This window comes from Lonchura striata, chromosome 1 (genome assembly GCF_050655825.1).
Source record: "Lonchura striata isolate lonStrDom1 chromosome 1, ASM5065582v1, whole genome shotgun sequence".
Lineage (NCBI taxonomy): Eukaryota > Metazoa > Chordata > Aves > Passeriformes > Estrildidae > Lonchura > Lonchura striata.
Window position 1 is genome coordinate 3,830,508 of NC_140703.1, and position 20,210 is coordinate 3,850,717.

At 42.0% G+C, this 20,210-nt stretch overlaps 2 protein-coding genes across 32 annotated transcripts in view; one reads left to right on the forward strand and one right to left on the reverse strand.

The window, feature by feature from the left end:
* The window catches only part of BBX (BBX high mobility group box domain containing), a 152,095-nt gene extending 133,116 nt beyond the window's left edge, over window positions 1-18,979 (forward strand). For all 29 annotated transcript variants that reach the window (XM_085589187.1, XM_085589329.1, XM_085589243.1 and 26 more), the window contains one exon: window positions 1,518-18,979. In XM_085589187.1, the coding sequence (XP_085445313.1) occupies window positions 1,518-1,605 (88 nt within the window). In that variant the 3' untranslated portion in view covers window positions 1,606-18,979. The remainder of the gene's footprint in view (window positions 1-1,517) is intronic.
* The window catches only part of CD47 (CD47 molecule), a 50,147-nt gene continuing 35,059 nt past the window's right edge, over window positions 5,123-20,210 (reverse strand). For all 3 annotated transcript variants that reach the window (XM_085589433.1, XM_085589458.1, XM_085589430.1), the window contains one exon: window positions 5,123-10,802. In XM_085589433.1, the coding sequence (XP_085445559.1) occupies window positions 10,710-10,802 (93 nt within the window). In that variant the 3' untranslated portion in view covers window positions 5,123-10,709. The remainder of the gene's footprint in view (window positions 10,803-20,210) is intronic.

Here is a 20,210-nt window from a genome sequence, read left to right on the forward strand (position 1 = left end):
TCATTGACTGCCATTCACACTGACCAGAAATGCACAAAAGCAACAGGATTTGCTCTGCTGTGGTTTTTCTTCCTTGTGCCTCTCAAGAGTTCTTGTCCTCCTTTTGTCCTTGTTGAAACCAGCTAATGTTTTGCAGAGCTTTGTGCTTGGGTCTTTCTCTTTGAATCCCATCTTATGTCATTATGTAGTTTGGGCAATGCAGCACCTTTCATAAAGTCTGAAAATGCCAAATGGGCAAATATCCCACAACTGTTGGAAATGCCAGTTTGTAATCACCCTGAGGGATGTGAAATGACAACAGGGGAGGAGTCCTCCAGTAGACAGCTGGGCACGTCTCTCACTGACTTGGCAAATGGAAGTCAAACTAGAAACCTCAATCTTACAGGCTAGGTGCTTCTCTGTTTTCTATTCTGTCAACTGTTGTTACCTTTTTTAACTCACTTTATTTGCAAATAGCCAGAAATGTGAAGAAAAGAATTGGGGGTTTGCTTGATGTATTTCTTCAGCATGTGAATGTAATTTATTAAATAGCTTCATAGAGCCTTGGGACACGGAATCCTTCTGGCAGCATGGTTTTCATTTAAAGACTTCTGCTTATCTTTATTTACCTTGTGCATGCCCTGCTTAAGCACTGTGAGTCTGAGGTGCATTTTGTGCCAAGGCCACTTCATTGCACTTCCCTTGTGTGAAGCACATGGGGATTTCTGCTGGGGATTTCTGTGGAGGGGTCTTAGCTGGGCCAGAGTGAGGTAAAGTGTCCCTGGTGTAAATAAGAAGCAAGCCTTAGATTTTCATTGCTACCAATGACAAATACTGTAACAAAAATAGAACCTCACCTCTGAGAGTAAATAACAGGCAATGACATGCCCGGTGTATGTATTTTAAAAGAAAAACTGCAATGTAGTTCTCCCAAGTCCCATTTGGTACCATGACTGATGTTGATTTCCAGCTTATAATTCTGGCATCATTAATTTTTATGATACCCTGTGCCAAGGGATCATTTGTAAATTAACACTGCTGTAGTAATGAAATAATGTAATGTAGTAATGAAGTAGTCAGGTAACGTGGAGGAATCCCAGTGCCACTCTGCTGATGAGTATATTTCCATATTGCTTAAAAGCTGTCTGTTGACTCTCACTAACATGATCTGTGTGTCTGTGCATTTCCCTTTTGGCACACATGCTGTATGCTCTGCTTCTGAGGGCTGCAGCAGCTCCCTTGCAAAATGAGTCCCAGCACTTGTGTGCTCTTAACTCACTCTTACGCTGTGGATTCTGCTTTGTGTAGCCAAATGCCATCACATCTGATTTTTCCTGCCTTTGCATTGTGATGCAGCTTGTCCTCAGGATATTGTGTTACTGGTCAGGAACGCCTCTGAAAGCAGGTGTGACCAGGTGAGCACCTGCAGCAGTGAGGAGTTACCCTGCTGCCCTGTGCTAAACCCTACAGCTGCTGCTTCCTCTGCACCTCCTGTGCTCCAAGTATTGATGGGTGGCTTTTCTTTTCTTCTTTTGCAGAAGTCAGAGGGCCACACCTCTCCCACATGATGGACAGCCAAATGAAATGTCTCAGGCTCCAGTGCTGATTTCCTGCGCTGACCAGTGAAGCTCCACTTTATTGTAAAACATTGTGCTTTACCTAATATCCTAGCCTTGTCTTTACCAAGGGAAGCTAGTCAGTCCATATGATGGAACTAGAGACTGCAATAAAGTGCTTATTGCTCTGATTGGCCCAGAATTCACTGGAAGCCAGATGTTAGCAACTTGGGCCAGGTCCTCAAATTGGAACCCAGTGTGTAGGAGGGTGATATTGTCTATTAATGAACTGAAATGGAGTGGAATGATCCCAGAGCTTGCTTTCTATTGAAGGCTTTTAAACAGTAACCAGGTGGTTGGTGTGAAAAAGGCTGCCTTTACTGTTAGCTCACACAGCATCTCTTTTACCAACCAGAGAGTACGACAACTAGTTTCATATAATATCTAGTTATTCTAAATGAAAAAGAAAAAAAAAAAAAACAAAAACAAAAACACTGACGCACTGCACTAGTTACTATTAGATATTCTTAGTCATTTTTGTACATGAAGATTTAAGTTCTAAGATGGTTTATATTAATAGGTTATGCCTACGTTTATATTGTAGAATGAATTTAAAACCTGTTCCAGAGAACTCAAGGCAGCCTGGACAGATGTACCATTGTTAGCGGTGTTTGGGCAGCCACGTGGTCCAGATGTTCTGCACTTTTATATTTGCCACCAGAGTGGTAGAGTTTACTGGGAAAAGTTCTGACAGGCTACGTTTGGGTTTGTTTCTTTTTAATTTAGCTTTGAATAACCAGGATGATGTGCATTAGAAAAAGGTGTGGTGTATGGAAAAGAAAATATTGCAGATAATTGACTTGTCTTTCATGCCTTGGAGGGTTCCTTTATTTTTGCATAGATATTTGAGTGACTTGGTGAAACTTTCCTGTAAACAAAAAGTACTGCAAATGTGTTTTTCAAAAGTGACCTTAGTATTATTTCACAGTTCTGAATAACTTAAAACCATGACTTTTCGATACAGTGTACACCAGTACACATTCCTTTTACATTTTACAGACACTGGCATTGTTGTAGTTACTATGCACAGTCCAAATCAGCTTCAGAGTTTGCATAAAGGGCCAATTACAGTTTGTGTTGGTAAAGTGGAAAGCTGTATACAGTTAAACTACAACTGAAGAGTAGCGTTTGACTGAATTCAGACTACCAAACAGATCCATCTGCCAGTTTCTGTCTCTGCTTGTGTTGAATTTTTGTGTTTTGCTCTCATAAATGCATCCCAAAAGCAAGCCAAGTGTATCACTTGGCCTGTTACCTTCACTATTCTGACTTAAACTATTGTATAACCAAGCATTGATTCCTACCAATAGATGCAAAATGATCACTAGTAATTGATCTAAAGCTACAAATTCAACAGGGTACTTCTTCTATAGCACAAGATGTTTCCCTACTTTTTCATTGTAGCACAACAATTTACCAAATTGGACTCCAGCAATAATTTTCTATTAGTCTTCGTCATACCGGCTGAACTTTTGATAGTATTAGATTGAGTTTGAAGTTCTTTGAATTAAGTCTTTAAATGATGCAAGTTTACATCATTCTATCAGGCATTCTTATTTATACTTGACTGAATTGATAATGTGTTTTGAGGTTATTTTGTAACTAATTTGATGTAATAGCCATATGGACAGTAACTATTAATGCTTGCTACGTTTAGCCTTTCATTGTTGTAGTTAAGTGAAAGTCTCTGGTTCAGTGTCAGGAAACAATATACAATGTACCACAAGAGTTTTAAGGTCTGACAAAAGGCACATAGCTGGGGAAGTGTCACTGAAACAGCAACACCGAGGATGCATGTGGTGAAAGAAGGGAACAACAGAAGAACAACAAAATTTACAGACCAATGAGTCCGTGAAAAGGCTTTTTTAAAAATTCAGGTGACTAAATGTCTAAGAGCCCCTAGAATGCCATTGCAGCCTATGGTGGTATTTTAAATAAGATTTTATTAAAGTTTTATAAGTTATTTTAACAAGACAGGAAAAATTTAAATGACTTAAAACTTGTGGGTCACAGCAGGGTGGCTTTTGGAGTTTTGGACCACTTTATAATTAGCTGAAATCCAAATATGTTACAGTGCAGGCCGTTCACGTTGACAATGGTACTAACTTATTTCTCTAGAAACCTTTAGAGTAGATATATTTTTGTCAAAGCACCCCATCCTTCCTCGATTTAAATTTCAATATTGTTCCTGGAGATATTTCTGTATATTAATGGTACCTTTTTTAAAAGAAACAGAAAATTACTTTTTTCTATATTAATTAATATCTTACTTGATCTGCTTTTCCTTGACTTTCCCTTAGAGAGGGGGTAGGGTTGGGTCAGTTTACTGGATATGACTGTTTTCAGATACTTACAAACCTTTTTGTAGATATGCTTAATTTTTAAGCGATTAGGCACTGAGAGTAGCAGAAATCCTGCAAAGCTTTATAGTTCACTAGGCATTTGCCTTTGTTGGTTCTCTGAGTGATGTCTTGATTTGAGTAGCTAGAATTTTCCCTGAATCTACTAGAAGGGGTATCAGTATTTTCAGGTAACAAAGTCTGTTAGCACAACAAAAACTTCAGACCAATATCTTTACTGTATTGGGATTGGGTTTTTTTCCTTGTTTGTTTTGTTTTAATTTTTATTAATTTCAGCTGCTTTCATTTTGGAAAATCTTACTGCTATTGTGTGTACTTCAGTATACCAGCAAACACTGTTACCTGTTAACACGTTGTCCACAAATGCCTCTAGAGAAGAAATTGTTGCACCTTATGTATATCTCAAGCAAACCAAAATATGATGCTTTTCTGCTTTGTTTATTCTGAATATGTTGTATCATACTTTACTGAACCCATTTTAACTTAGCTAAAGCTATCAATATTTATGCATTTCACATTATTTTCTGGATCTGAACCTGTGTATAAATCTTTCTTTGAAAAAAAAAAAAAAGACAAGCATTTACTGTAGTTGTCCTCTGTGACTTATCCATGGGAGGGGGGAATCTTGTCTCAAGTGTAAGATGCAGTACTGTCCCAGTTTTCCTTGGCTTTTATTTATTTAGTCATCTCTGATATTTCATAGTTCTGAGGCATACAAAATACATTGTCATAGCCGAAGCTACAGATCTGAGAAGCTGGGAGAAAATTACTGTAATGTTTTCTTAATTGTTCTAGTACTGTATACAAATATGGGAAATATGTTCTGCAGAACATTTGAGATGCAGATTCTTATCCCCACAGTAGACTATTTTCCAGGTATTAGACCAAATCAATCAAAACTTCATATCTTACAGGTCTTTTCTGACTAAATTATTCTGAAAACATCTATGGAGATTACTTAATGCTCTGCTTTTGGCAGTAACTACCCCTTGAATGTGCTGTGATTTCAGAAAAGAATATATTTATTTAAGCTCTCTGAATGCTCTTTTATACTAATACGGTATCCCAAAGTCAGGAGCAAGAGATTTCTTGGTAGTTTGGGTTTCTTTTTTATAGCATTGTTGCATGACTTTTGAAATTAAAGTGATAAGCGTTGCTGGAAAGGGGCACAAGAACAAGGGACTGGTAGAAGTGTGTGGATTTGTGGTGTTTAAATTCCAGCGTTGGTCTTTATTATTTGGGTGAAAGCTGCCTTAGTAGCACAAGGCTGAAGAGCATTCTGTGGTTTGTACCAAGTAGAGAGTTGTAAGTCACGTCAGTACAAGGGAATGCCTTATAGTTTGGATGCTGTCTTTTGCAACAGGATATTAATTGAAGCAGTTTTAATTTCCACTGCCTGTTTAGCTACTGTACAGATACTGAACCAACTGAAAGCAAGTTATAGACATGGGGGCAGCTAAGAGCATGTAAGGAAAGCTGTCCTTTATTCTCATTATGGCAACAAAGGGGAATTAGAAAATAATTTAGATGTGTATATATGGGGGGCGGGGGGGGAGAGTGTGTGCGTGCGTGTGTGTGCCTGGGTGTGTACATTCTGCAAAAAAATGATGTAGGAAGCCAGATGATGGGTCTACAAGACATTATAATGTATGTTGACCCTTTTGAGTGCACTCCCTTTTTTTTTGAATGCTGAGTCTAATATGGCTACCTCTCCCAAAAGACTACTTTTGTTAACTTCCATTTGCTTTCAGGCTTGATCATGTAATCTTTTTTGCCACTGATACCATTTGTATATCTCTGTGTGCTTTATTTTCCAAGAGCAACATTTATATAGTGCAGGCACCATAAAAGCTGAATATACAGTGGTAGCCAAACTGTGTTGCTGGAGCATTTTTGTTTATCCTCTGCTACAGTCATATGGGTTGCAGGACAGGGCCCACTAGCTCTGCTTGGTTCAGTGAGATCAGTTTATGCAAGAGCAGAAGATGCAGTGCTCGAGGGGTGGTGGACTTGTGATGTCTCCAGAGGTGTCGAGTAAGCCTCGTGCTGAACTTCTGGAGTTTACATGCACAGTCCTGATTTTGCAAGGAAACATAACTGTGCAACGTGGGTGTTGTATACCCTGTGTTACCCATTAGATGCTGATGTTTGCTGTGCTTGTTGGATAGGTTGTAGAGCTCCTTTGCCATGTTTTGCGACACTCATGGCGTTCTGCTTACCTTGTACATATTTTTGAACTGTCAACTACAGCTGCCAGGATGCTGAGGCCCTTCAGGACACTGAGTGCCATGAACAAGTACATATTTAGGCTGTGAAAGGGTTACTTGCCTCCTCCCCTGGATTCCCCAAGAAAAAGGCACAGTGAGGTTTGTCCTCTCACTGAAGTACTACCATAGTCATGTATATACTCACTATTCTGTACTGAATTGACAACTTTGAAGAAGCTTCTAAGACGGATGCCTATTTCATGTTCCCCCACTTTTGCTTTGATGGCAGAACTCTAGGAAGACTTGCCATGAGATCTCCACTCAGCAACACACCCAGGCTTAGGCTGGAAACCCTCCTTCCTTAAGGGGCAGCATGGTTGGCACTGTGACAGTGTGGCAGCCCCCATCACGGACCACTCTGCTCTTGGATTTAAGCTTGGGCTTGCATGATGTTCCTGGGGGAGCAGCACGTCATCATGACCTAGGGCCTTCATTAAGGTGGAATTTTAAAAACTACTGCAAATAGCTTAACATTTCTGGAGGTCTTCCAAAGAATTATATTGTGGTTTCTGGATCTTGGCCATTTAGCATATACCAGCAGACCTGCGCTGTACTCCACTGGAAAAACCACAACTGTTCAGGAAAATGACTGGGCTCCCGAATGTAATGCTCGTCTGCTCTTTTCAGCTCCAAGCTGAAACCTTGTTTGCCCCTCAGTGCTGCAGTACTGCAGTCAGGGGTTGGGTCTTTGAGGGCAGCAAAAGCAGAAGAGGCACGTACATGCACGTGTCTGCACGTGTGTACGCGTACGCGCATCGCAGTGCAGCGACCCCAGCGTGTGCTCTGTGCTAAAGAGTTCCCGTGGTCGTGCATAAAACAACTTGGAAGTTTTTCAGAAGATAGTTTTCCAACTTCCCTTGCTAGATTTTTATATCTTTCTTCACATTATACAACATAAGGTGCGAGTTTCAAAAATCACACCTGAAAGAAACACAGATCCTGCTGACCTGGATGCTACAAAAACCTTTCTCAGCAGTGCTTGCTTTTAATAACCAGTATCTGTTGACAGTTTCAATGCAACTGATTTACTATGATCTTTCTTCTTGGAGCCCAATCCTTCAACTTTTATTCTCACATGTATATCCACTGATTTTTTACCTAGTATATAGCTTTATTCTCTCCAGAGTTTGGTGTAAACATGCCTTACAATAGTTCATCTCCATCAGTGGTATAACAGAGCTACTGCCTTCTTAGTTGTGTGTAGTTAAGTCAGTAAGCACATTTATAGAATGTCATACTTTACTCAAAAACCTCTAATTTGATTCTTTTAAGTGCACATGTTAAGTCATGTGTATAACATGCTAAACTACATCAAACTGTGATAATGAAGCTGAATAAAATATTTAATAAAATATTTGAAATATTTGATAAGGACCTTTAAATAGATTTCTTTATGTTCATTCTATTTTGGTTATCTAGCGTGTGCCTGTAAACAGTTTCCCGTTTAAAACTAACGATTGCAAATAAATACTATTCAAATGGAGCTTCTTTGATACTTCACCTGCTTTACCATCAAATGATTGTTTACTTCAACATATGGCCGAGTTAGCAGTATGTGCAGAATTTGTTTTTAGCTACAGTATGAACTTGTTGGGTTGTTTTCATTTAAACAAGCTCATTTTCACTGGAAAATGGAAGATGCCAAAACCCAGAGATGGATCCTCAGAACTGTATGCTGTAGTTTTCTGTCAGATCATCCACTCAGCTTCACAGCGAAGATGTCATTTATTTTGCAAAGAACTTCTGCCCAATTGTTCTTCCTTACATGTGTCTATTCTGGGAGCTTCCATTTTATTTTTTAAAACTTCTGAACCTGGCCCAGCACTGTTGACATTGCTTAGAAGATCCACAGATCCATTCAGGTGCCCCAGGATTCTGTGGACTTACATTGCATGAAGCAGGAGACTGGGGGACAGAGAGAGCCAGGACTCAGTGCAGTTAGGCTTTGGAAGAAAAGTTTGCCTTTTCTTCTGAGCTTTCTAGGTATCTACTTGGTTTTTGTGGATTTTGTCTTCTTTGCACAATTGGGAAGCTTGTTGATAGTCAACAAAGATAAAAGAGAAGTTATCTCACAGAAGCAGCCCTTGCTGTGATTTCAGTCTTTGGACATAAGAGAACTTACTCAGGAATGGTTTCTCTTTTAGAAATAAGTAGCAAGTGACATCAATGCCTAAACATAAAGGTAGTAGGTTCCCACTATTTTGGAAACTTGTTTAAACCAGGAATCTGCTCTGCCCATATATTTTACCCTCTTGGGGCTTGAAAATTAGACTGTTGGGGATTTTTTCCTGTCCTTGGATGCCTGAAACCTCCTTGATTGCCATGTAATTTTTTGATCACAGAGGATCCTAGAACAGGCTTATGAAGCCAGTAGACACTGGCTGTTCACATGGGAGCAGATCTGTCTCTGAGTCAAAAGCAGCAGAAGGGAAATCTTTAGGGTTTTTTTATCTATGTGCTATTTACTCAGGAAAGAAGAAACGTATGCAATCTTGCACTGCCTTTACTGGGTATGCGTCAGCATCTCTGCAAAGAAACACCAGGAATGGAAAAGCTTCAGCCTTAAAGGCCATGTAAAGGTCATGGGAGAGGGGAAGGAAAGTTCTGATTCAGTGAGCAAAAAAAGTGGAAAAAATTTTAAGAAATACATGTTCTATCAGTACTGGATGCCCTGTCAGGGACCTTGAAGTCACTATTTACTTTTTTTATTACTAAATTACCTTAAAACAGTTAAATTCATTCCTTGAAGTCCCATCTTTTCTCATCTGCTCTCATTTGGTTCTTCCCACTAAAAAGCTGCTGAATTCAGCTAATTCTCAGTGCATCTAGATCTGGTTTGTTACCCAGCTCTCACTCAGGTTGCTTTTTGCAACTGCATGGCATTACACTGCCTCTTAATTGTCAGGTAAGGTAAATTCCCACTAATACTTCTGGAAGAACACAGGGTGGAAAGGCATCATCCAACTCAAGCACCACGCTTTGCTAGACACTGCTGTTCCCCCCTCGATGCCTCTGTTGAGTCCCTTTCATTGTTCATCCCAGAGTTTTTAATGTACACCTAACCCTGCTTTCAGAGAAATATTTTTTTTTTTCCTACAATGTGACAGCATGGAGTGAGACACACAGTATACCTGGGCAAGCAGTAGCCATGCTCTACACCAGCTCATGGGGCTGTGGATTCTCCAGTAGGACACTAGCACTTTGTAACAAAATACAAGATGCATTCCTATCTCTGCTGCAAAGTTCTGGTTTGTTTTGTTTTCTGAAATAAAACCTGTAAGATACAACATCTACCTTCTATCCAGTGTCAAATTATTTTTTGTGGACTGTTCTTGGCACAGCACAGTAAGAAATTGAGCTCTAATACAGTTGTATTTAAAATATACTTGAAATTTCATCAAGGCTTTATTGGTTGTTTTCTGATTGGAGAATCATTAGATGGTCAGCAGAACTGCACTGGCCCACAGTGTTGTTGTTGCAAGCCCAGGTGAAAATCCAGGTGAAAATCCAGCCTATATGAAGTACAAAATACAAAACATGTATTCCATATAGAGCAGCACTTCAGCTTATTTGTCAGCCTGTGAAACAAGAGGAACTAATTGAAATAGACTCAAAAATCAAGCCAGTTGAGTCAGAATGACATGGCAGAACACTAAGAGAAGGCAAGTGTTGCCATGAAACAACATCCAATTTAAGAAAACAAAAAGGGTGGGAAAGAGAAAACCTGAGGTCCTGGGAGGTGTCCTTTCAATCCAAAAGTAGTTTTTGGAGTACACCTTTGGAATACAACTTTCATCTATGGCCCACCAAAGGCTTCCCAGTTAGAGCAGACCATCAGGCTTCAGTCAGACCAATTCCCTTCCTTCCAAGGGTGGGTTCCCTTTATACCTGGTCAGGACCCTGGGTTATTAAACACTCTGCTGTTCTTAGGAGTTAAGGAGAATTTCGAAATCAGATAGCCCCAATCTGTCAATAGTTTAGGATATTGAGTTTTGGTTTTGGTGTCCAATAATAATGGCTTTTGTAGTGGCTTTGGAGTTCACGTGTTTTCAGTTTGAAAAACCAATGTCACTGATTCAGGCAGCCTGCAGCACGCCATTGGCATCAGTCACTGGTGTCATTTGAAGTAAATTCACTGCACATCTCTCTCTTGACAGACAGACAATTCCCTGTTATATTCTGAGATGATTTTGGGACTCCCAGCTGTGGTGTTTGCCATGAAGCTGGGCTCTGGCAGGAAGAGATTCTTTCACTACAAGCCTCTCCAGGATGGCAAAAAGTTTGTCAGTGCCTCAACAACTTTGTGTGGGATCTGTGCTTGCCTGCAGGTGCTTAGATTTTTGTAATACAAAGTGAAACAAACCCAGCTTGGAACTTGATGGTGAAGTTGGACCTTCATGAGCTTCCAGGTTTCAGTAGGTGGAACAGAGACTGACAGGTTGTGGCAGCAAGGCTGTGCTTGCTTTTGTTCTGAAGAGCAGTGTTTTCTAACAGGTGGCAGGGAAATTACCATCACAGCAGATGGACAATTCGTTGTCTTCAAGAGGTTCCAATTTCCAGAGCAAGGTTTGCCAAGTGGTCTGAAAAAAAAAAAAAGCAGAAATTGCAGTTCAAGTCTGTAGCTTGGAATGGATGCTGTTTTGCTTCCGTGGCTGCAGGAATAACTTTGCAGTTAGAAGGAATGGGTGAGCTGCTGGAGGGGTGATGCAGCTCTGAACTGTCCCATTCACTCCCAGGTGACAGATGTATTTGGCACATGTGTAAGTGTTGCTAATGAGTGCTTCCCTGCAAGTACATCATAAATAATATCAAGTGCTCATTATTATTTCAGTCAGTAATTAAGAAAATTCTTCTTGCTATCTTAAGAAAATACACCGTGCTTGGCTGCCACAAGGCACAGTTGTACACTGGGAAGTAATGGAGGGAAGCATTTGCTGTGTGACTGTTTAATCTTGGTGCATAATTTTTTTCCAAACATCTTTGCTAGTAATTGTTTATAGTGCACCACATTTAGGACTTAGTTAATTGAGCTCTGGGATCTTTCAAAATGAAGGTAACTACTTACTTCTCATGCAGAAATCCATGCCAGCAAGAAAGTCACTTAGGGATGAAGGGTTGCATTTTTTAATTAACTAATTTATGGGGATATTGCTCATGATATGTTTCATGGGTGAGAATCTTGAAAACACCATAATACACAAGAGTCAATATAAAAACAGCAGCTTCATATTAATGGGTTCTGTTAATCTACAACTAATTTAAAGAACCTAGACAGAAAAAGATACTTCCTGTTCCACCGCGACACAGTGGTTCTCTAGTTAAAGGCCAAGGGTTGCCAGCAGTGATTTAAAAGCATCTTTAATGATGAGATAAAAATGTATTCTTAAATAGAAATTTCTGGACTTTTAGACCACTCAGTGTGCTTTGCAAGATGAGTAATTTTTTAGTACTTTTGATAAATAAAACCACAAATACAGCTATTTCAACAGGCTCAAGATGAAGTGGCAAATGGAATTTTTTAGCTTCTGTGAGTTAGAGACTGTGAGTTGCCTGGGACATAGATGGGAGTCCCTTAGCAGTGCTGGCTTGTCACACCTGACAGTGCTTGTGGGAGGATTGGTGGCATGCCTGGAATGTGCATATTTGTATTCAGCATTAAACCACCCTCACACAAATCTCAGCCACTGGAAATCCATTTCCATCAAGATACAAGGGACATAAACAGCATAAAAGCTGTTTAAAAAGAACTGGTTGGGGTTTTTGTCCCACTGAAAATGCTTTCTATTTGGTAGAGATAGATCTCTTCCTTGGATGGTTTTCTTTATGTTGTTGCAAGAAGTTGGGAACACCAAGCTTCACTTGCAAATCTTTCACCTTGCTTTTCAATTATCTTGCCTTTCTCTTTCTTTGAGAGGCTGAACACTTGGTTGACATCAGCAGCAAAACATGCCACAGATTTTCAGTGAGATGAACAGTACCCCACACCTTCCCAAGCTACTGATAACTCTGAAAAACCTGCAGTGGTTTTTTTAATTAGTATTTTAACAACAGTTTTCCTGAGCTATGGCTGTGTGCCAAACACAGCTCCTGCAAAAAGACAGGCACAGTGGATGGAGCAGCAAAGCTGGGCTCCCCAGGCTCTGTAGGAAAGCTCACCAGTGCAGAGCCAGCTCCCCAGCAGTTTTTTGAAACCTGATAAATCATTTCCTCCTCCTAACAGTTTATTTTGTTTATGGGAAGGTGGCCTGCTTTTTTAGTGCATGGCTTAAACTCACTTTTTTTTTTATTAAGCCAAACCAAACCCCATTCACGCATATTGGACCTAAAACATTCACAAGAGCTCATGCTAAGCCTTAACTTCCAAAATAAAACTCAACACGTTTCTAAATTTCTTTATTATCTTATTATTTCTTTCTTTATTCTGGCTTAGGAAAAGACAACCCCCAGACAATTACACTTATTTTTCTCCATAATTATGGAAGAAATCTTCAACCACACCTAATAGTGGCTTTTCCAGTTACTTGCTCATACAGCCTCACCTAAGGCAGCAGGCACACTTGGGGGTAGCTGTGGGATCAGACATGCAGCATTATGGCTTTCCCTTCAGAGAGGCACCCTGGCCATCAGGAACTGTGCAGCCCCACTGCATCCGTGGGGATGGGACAAGGGATGCAGGGGATGCAGGCACTGCAGCTCCAGTGGCACCTGTGGGATTCACACAGCCAAAGGGCTCTTGCCAGTTTGTAAAATACCACTTTTAATTGTTCTCTTTCACCTGCTTGTGTTTGAAAGCTGTTTTTGCTGTCTTTGCAGGGCAGGGGTTGTGTTGGGAGAGTTCCCTGCAGGTTTGTTACAGGCACAGATTGGCAGTGGAAGCACCTGACACTTCATCCATCTCCTTGAAATACTGTTGTGGTGGTGGTTGTCTCAAGGCTCTGTGCACATGGAGTTAATTGCTGATGTAAAGACTTTTTTATCCTCTTGTTATTGTTACTGAGCCCTGCTTTCATCCAGAAACATGAACTGGGGAAGGATGCCACAGACTTTCACAACTGAATCTGTCCCTAGATGGGTTCTTTTCACCCATGTGAAATTTATAAATAGGGGTGGAGGGTGCAGACAAGCCTATAAAGAAATTTATAAATAGGGGTGGGGGGTGCAGACAAGCCTATAAAGAAAGAGCAGCACCTCCATAAATCAAATTCTGCATTTTCAGCTTCTGAGTTGCTCAAGGAATTATTTACTGCAGAAATGGTGAACAGATGGGTTCCCACTGCCATCCCTAGAGGAGCGTGGCAGGCCAGTGTGGCTGCTGCTGTTTGTTCACTTCCTTTCACTCCTTTGACTGCTGTTATGTTGCTGCATTAATTGAGCACCATGAGCCAGCTGAGAGGAGCTGGGGGTGGGAGGTCAGCTTTGGGCAGTCATGTTATGTGAAATGCAGTGTTGCACATCATCATCACAGCAGTGTTGGTATTTCCTAAAGGTCTTTGTCATGATGCTTGTGAGTGCCTGTTTTAAAATGGCCCAGGCTCCTAGCTTGACCTTTGTATTTTCTTTTTTTTTAATTTTTTTTACAAGACACAGTTATGTTTCATGTAAGCCACATAATTCTTTGGGCTACTTGTAGTAGATTTAGAAACCAGATGCTCCTTGAATGCCCAACACATGCAATCCATGGGCAAGAGCCAGTGAAGGGTGTTTAAAAGAGGCAGTGGTTCTTGTCAGTGTGGGTTTTTCTTGTTCATTATCAACTTGTCAGAAGATAGGTCAGCATTTTTCAAGATGGAAAAAGGCTGAGGGAGGGCTTTCTGTGCCAGCTATTGAATGTCAGGATGGACATTTCTGTATGATCCTCTTGGTTTGCTGCTCCCCACCTTTCTCTTTTTTCAGGGTGACTGTAGAAGTAGACAGGGTTTTGGTGGTGTGTGAGGAAAGTGTAAGCTGACTCTTATTGGGATGTCTGAAGTGCTTGTGTGTGTTCAGACAAACAGCAAGCTGAGGCAGAAAACCAAACAGCCAGACAGGATATTAAATATTATGTCTATTAATTAATATATGTCTATTAATATATGTCTATTAATTAATTAATGTCTATTAAATACATCCTGGGCTGTGGCAGGATGAGATCCTGGCAGTATTTACTTGGAGTAGAGTCACAGGGCCAAAAGGGACTTGGAGACATCAGCTGGACATTTTCCAAGGCAGGTTAAGCTGTACTTAGGACAGACCTGATGGGTGGATGTGTGAGTGTTGAACTTGTCCTTAAAAGCCTCTAATAGTGGAGAATCAACCATTTCCCATGCTGTTTTTTGACTGTCTTTTTGAGGATGGTTTATTCCCCCAGTGCCTAAGTACAAAATTTTAGGGTATAGGAGAAAAAGACAGTGACCTCAAGTGACATTAGATAGAGGAGCATTTTAGCTGTTTTTATAAATGCAGCCTAAGAAATAATGGTCAGATAAAATCCAAGACAAGATTTTCAAGGAGCCCCAGCCCAAATTTGCTCACCACAGGACTCCTCCATGCCTTTAAAAACCTCTTTCTTCTAATGGTGTGTCAGGTTGATGGTTAATAGCCATATCAGAAAGGTTCAAAGAGACCTTTCTCCTCATGCTGTGTTTTCTATCCAGTAGTTGCCTTCAATTTTTTTTTTTTTTTTACAGAATTCAGACAGTGAAAAAACAGAAAGCCAAACCAAAAAAATTCCTAGTCCTAAACTGACCCAGCACGCTAGCCTTTTTCCTTGGTACCCTTTTCAGATACTACAAGGCCGTCAATAAAGCCATATTACGAGGAGGAAACCAAAGGAGAACATAATCCATTTATTTAGGTTTGTGCCAGCCACAGCAAGAGGCTGGAGAGGCAGCAGGGGCCAGAGCCTGCCCTTGGCCTACAGATGTCCTCTCCCTGCTTCCTCCTGCCTTGGAAACAGCCTGACCATCCTCTGGTGGGATGCTGCTGGCAGGGCATCACCTGTGCTTGCAGCAAGGTCCCTGCCTGGGGTCTGATGCAGCCTGTCCCTGCAAGATGTGGGAAAAGCTGCAGTGGGAAAAGTGCTGCATGGCAAAAGTGCAGTGGTGTTGGCAGTGCAGGGACCAGGACATGCCCAGCTCTCTGCTTTGGGACAGGGACCCATGGCTGTGCCTGCAATTCCCTCTCCAGCTCCAAAGCAGGACTAATGGAATCATTTTGGAACAGGGCACTGATGGAGCAGTCCCAGTGTGTTACAAGAGCTGTGCACTCCCCTGTTTGTTACCTGTGCAGTGCCCCAGTTCATTGAGGAGCTTCTCAAAGGGTGTCACACCACGCTGAGAACCCATTGCTGGGAACAGGCATCCACTGGGGAAGCAAAGCACATCCCTCAAGCTGGGCAGTGCCTTCCTTTTCTGCCTGCTGTGCTTCACCAGGAGGCTCCCAGGTGGATTCCTGGTCCCTGTGCTGGTGCTGGGGCTTTGCCACACTCAGCAGAAGCAGCAGGAATGGGTCAGTAAATCTCTTCCACTCCCCAGGCAAGGATTTGGTGAAATCCCTGTACTGACCAAAGACTGGCTTTGAAGGGCAGGATCTCCACAGACAACCTCCTGCAGAAATTGGTGTCCTCCAAGCATTGAGAGAGAAAATATTTAATGGCTTAAAAAGGAAAAAGGGGCAATGGAGCAGTTTAGAAAATGCAATTTCCTCAACAACTTTGTGATTGGAAGAACTGGCACTATAAAAGGGGAAACCAAACTTGTGGGAGGGATGAAATTATTTTCCCCAAGCCCAATAATCACCCTGGCTTAGAACTAGGAGTTTTTGCTCCACAAACTTCTGTTTTTGCTCCTGATGTCACAAACTGTGAAACTATGGTGCATGCCTGTCAGGTTGCACTTCAGTTGCAAATTAACCAATAATGTCCAGTCATCCTCCTTTCACCATCAATGTAGTCTTTAGTGATGCCTGGGGAAGGAAAAGTGTTTTCCTTCATGTTTCACAGTTTTTTCTCCTACTCTCATAGACTCTTAATCCTTCATGGTTTTCTCAGTGCTGCTCAGCCCTGGGAACTCTACCTGGAATAAGCAAAAGCAAGTTACAGTGGAGACAAAAGTGACAAAAAATAGTTGCACTTTGCAGCAGATCTACCAGAGTAAACCAGGGTATGACTTCCAAATTATATCCTGTTACTCAGTAGTCAAAAAACACAAGAGCAGCCGGTACAGATGAATATTCACCTGATTTTACAGTGTAATTGCTTCTCACTTAAAATCTGCCCTTTTTTTTCTTTCCTCCCAGCATTACAACGTGCTTCCTGCATTTTCCCTGCTCTTGAGTATCAGCATGTGCTTTGAGTCCTGTAGAACTGGAGAGGAATTACTAACAGAACTGAAAAATAACTCTGATCCTCTTACCCTTGCATGCACAAAATTCTTAGCAAAATGCAGAAAAAAAAAAGGCATTTCTCTTGTGTTGTGCTTGCACAGTGTCAATGGCAAAGCAAAGTCTAAGGGCATAAATAAGGTGAAATGTTGCTCTGTGGTGATGCAGAGACTGAAGGGACTGGGTTTTAAGCAGTGTCCTTACACATTGGCTTTCCTGATGCAGGCAGAAGAATTTGGATCATGGGCCAAAAAGCTCAGCTCCCAGCTTTTGTGTGCACCTCTTCTTGTGGTACTTTCCACCTGCTCCCTGTGGGTACCTGGATGTGACAAAGGATACCTGTGCTCAGATAGCTTCTGATTCAGATTGCTTCTGGGTTCACTTGAGATCCCAATCAGGATTTTTCTGTCTTTACTGTTTTGTAATCAAAGATGCAGAGGCTGCAATTCAGCCAGGATGTGTTTGCTGGGCTGAGTGCTCTTGGGTACAGACCATCCTTCCTCCCCTCACACTGCAAATACATCCTGTTCCATCAGGGCATCCTTATTTCAAATACCTACTTTTAAGCTCCCCTATCAAAATGTCAGAATTATTAGGGAAAAACTGTTTCTTGCCCCACTTTTCTTGATACCTGTCTTGTGCTGTATCACAGATGGCTTCTGCCAAGCGTGTGCTTTTGGCCAGATGTTGGAGCTTGCACTGGAGGCTGTTTCTGCCTGGCTGGGGGTGCAGGGGAGCAGAGTGGTCACTTGTGCAGGTGGGATGATGCTGAGTGACACAGGATCCTGGTTTGGCAGGAAAGGCAGCAGGCTGTGGTACCTGGGGCAGAGCAGCTGCTGTCGGGGTGTGAGCACTGATTTGGGAAGAGGCTTCTGGAAAGCCTGTTAGGTGACACCTGTGTCGTGAACAGAAGTGGTGTGGCACCTCATGTGAGCAGTGAGGGCTGGGCTGAGAGCAGAGTGATGCCACCTACATCACTCCTCCATCCCTGTTTTTAGGAGATCCATTGGAAGGGGCTCTGCCTGCACGTGCATGCTCCCACTTTGGGAGTGGACCCCAAGACACCAACAGGGAGCAGACAGGAAAAGGGTGGCACAAAAGGCACCCTGGGCTTTGCTGGGCCTTTGTGGTGCTCCCTGTAAATGTCTCTCCCTTTCTCATCCCCTGCTGGCAGTTTGGGCTTGGCTCTCGGGCAGGCAGCACTCTGCTCCCTGCCTGCTGTGGAGAGCACGAGGCTCATGTGGCCCAGCTGGAGATTTGACCAAAATGTGTTAAAAGCATTTCCTCAAATAGTCAGTTTTAATTTTAATAAGTCATGTTTAGTAGCCTTAAGGACACTGGCTGTGTGAGAGGGAAGGGTTATGTCCTGAAAACAAAAAGATGAGCGGGTGCCATGTGAAGGGCTGCTGAAAGCTGGTGTGGGGTGAGAGGCATCACATCTTCCTTAGGAGAGAGGAGCCCTTGCCATGTGGTTGAAATCATGGTGGGATTGACAGGGGAAGCACTTTGACTGAGAAATCTTCTTTTAGATTAAGCAACAAAATTCTGCATGCACATACAGACTAGATCTTCATAACGTGGCAGGCTTTGACAGTGTACTGCAGCATTATTGCTATTTATAATCGACAATTACTAACACTATAATCCAGTAAATTTAGTGGTAGCAATTACAGCAACATAAATAGCAATCCAGATGACTAAAGGCATTGCTGTCAATGCAGGTGGCAGCTATAGCATTAGAAAAAGAAGTTGGAGGGATGATACCAGGACTCGATATGTGAGCTTTGGTCTGCTAGTCTTTTATATACCATTTTTAATATACTTCCTGAAATGAAGCTTCAGAAAGGTACACTGCCTCTTTAAAATTAGTCTAGGAACTACAGGTAGTTCACATTATTTTTAAAATAATAAATCTCTATATATATCTATATTAAAATATATATGTATACATAAGTTGGCTAGCCTACCTTGTGGAAAGGCTGCAGCTAAACTAAGTCTGAGCTAATACTGTATTACCATGGTCTTCTGGTTTGTAGATAGCCCTTCCTTATTAGATGAAGTTCTGTTCTTGCTCCACAGAAGGTGCCTGTGTATATAACTCCTTTGTATTGCTTTCTGCAGAGTCCCTTATATATTTCTTACTACTAATGCTGTGTAGAAAAGGAAATCCAGAGATTTTACTACTGATAATTAACCATATAATGGCCATTAGCAAAATAAAGATTTAGTTGTTTGGGAAACAGATTATTTATATTGTGTATGGTTTATTGCCTGATAACTTGTTTGGTGACTGGATATTCTCTTCCTTCTCCTAGTCCTTTTCTGCTTTTTCCAGCTATGGTGTTTACTCCTCACTTTGATTATCTAGCAGGCAATAAAGTATATTGTATGTTTTGAAGCCGAGTGGTGTGCTCCTTCCTCGTGCACTGCGGGGAGCGGGGGATGCTGAGGGGCAGGAGGTGGCTCTGAGCCACAGCTGGCACCTCTGCTGCTGGAGGAGCCACAGCCCAGGGGGACACCAGGACAGAAACGGGGCAGTTCCTGCTCCAGAGGAGGGAGAGCAGCCAGGAGCCCTCTGAGGACATGGGGAGACCACACGGACACAGAAGAGTCACTGCACATCTTCTGAACTCACAGCCACCCTTTTCACTTCGCTGGCATGGGCAGCAGTGGCACTGGCAAGCACTGGCATTGTCACTGGCAGCTTCTGGCTGCCTCAGCAGCCTCTTGCTGCTGGGCTTGCACCTCTGGGCATGGATGTCAGCAGAGCTCCGTGCCCAGCAGCTGCACAGCCAGGCACGGTGTGCCAGAGCTCACCCTGGGTCAGGGTGGCTTCACGTGGTGGAAAAACTTCTCCTCCAACCCGTGCTTCCAAAGAAAGGCTCAGCAGTCTCTTGTTGTTCAGTCTCAAGGTAGTTTATTGCAAGTTATCTAAAAGATTTTCTCCTTGTGCTGCTGTGGTTTGCTCATAGCTCAGGCAGAGGCACACACACACCCTGACATCCTCTCTGTCTGTGACTGCTTCTTCTGTCCCCGCCCAGGGCTGCTGCTCTCTTTTATATGGTACATTACGTGCTACATGGTTACAGTTTTTCCCAATGCCTCTTACCTATATTAAATGGTGCTTTTCTATCTTTTATATGGTACATTACGTGTTCCATGGTTACAGTTTTTCCCCAATGCCCATTACCTATATTAAATGGTGCTTTTCTATCTTTTATATGGTACATTACGTGTTACATGTTTACAGTTTTCCCCAATGCCTATTACCTATATTAAATGGTGCTTTTCTATCTTTTATATGGTACATTACGTGTTACGTGGTTACAGTTTTTCCCCAATGCCTATTACCTATATTAAATGGTGCTTTTCTACTCTAAACCAATCTGTGAGTGCCAACATCACCAAGAACATGGAGGTAAGGAAGGAGAAAGAGGGAGGACAGGGCAGGCCCAAATCCCAAATCCATCTTAAAACTTCTGACCCCCATGTACAAAACCAAAACCCCCCTGTACAGCGCTCAAAAATTCTTCCCTCTACTTTGTGACTACTTCTATTATAATATCTAAACTTTTGTGACTTCTTGTTCTTCCTGCAAGGTTGGTAAATCATCCCATGGCTCAAACCCA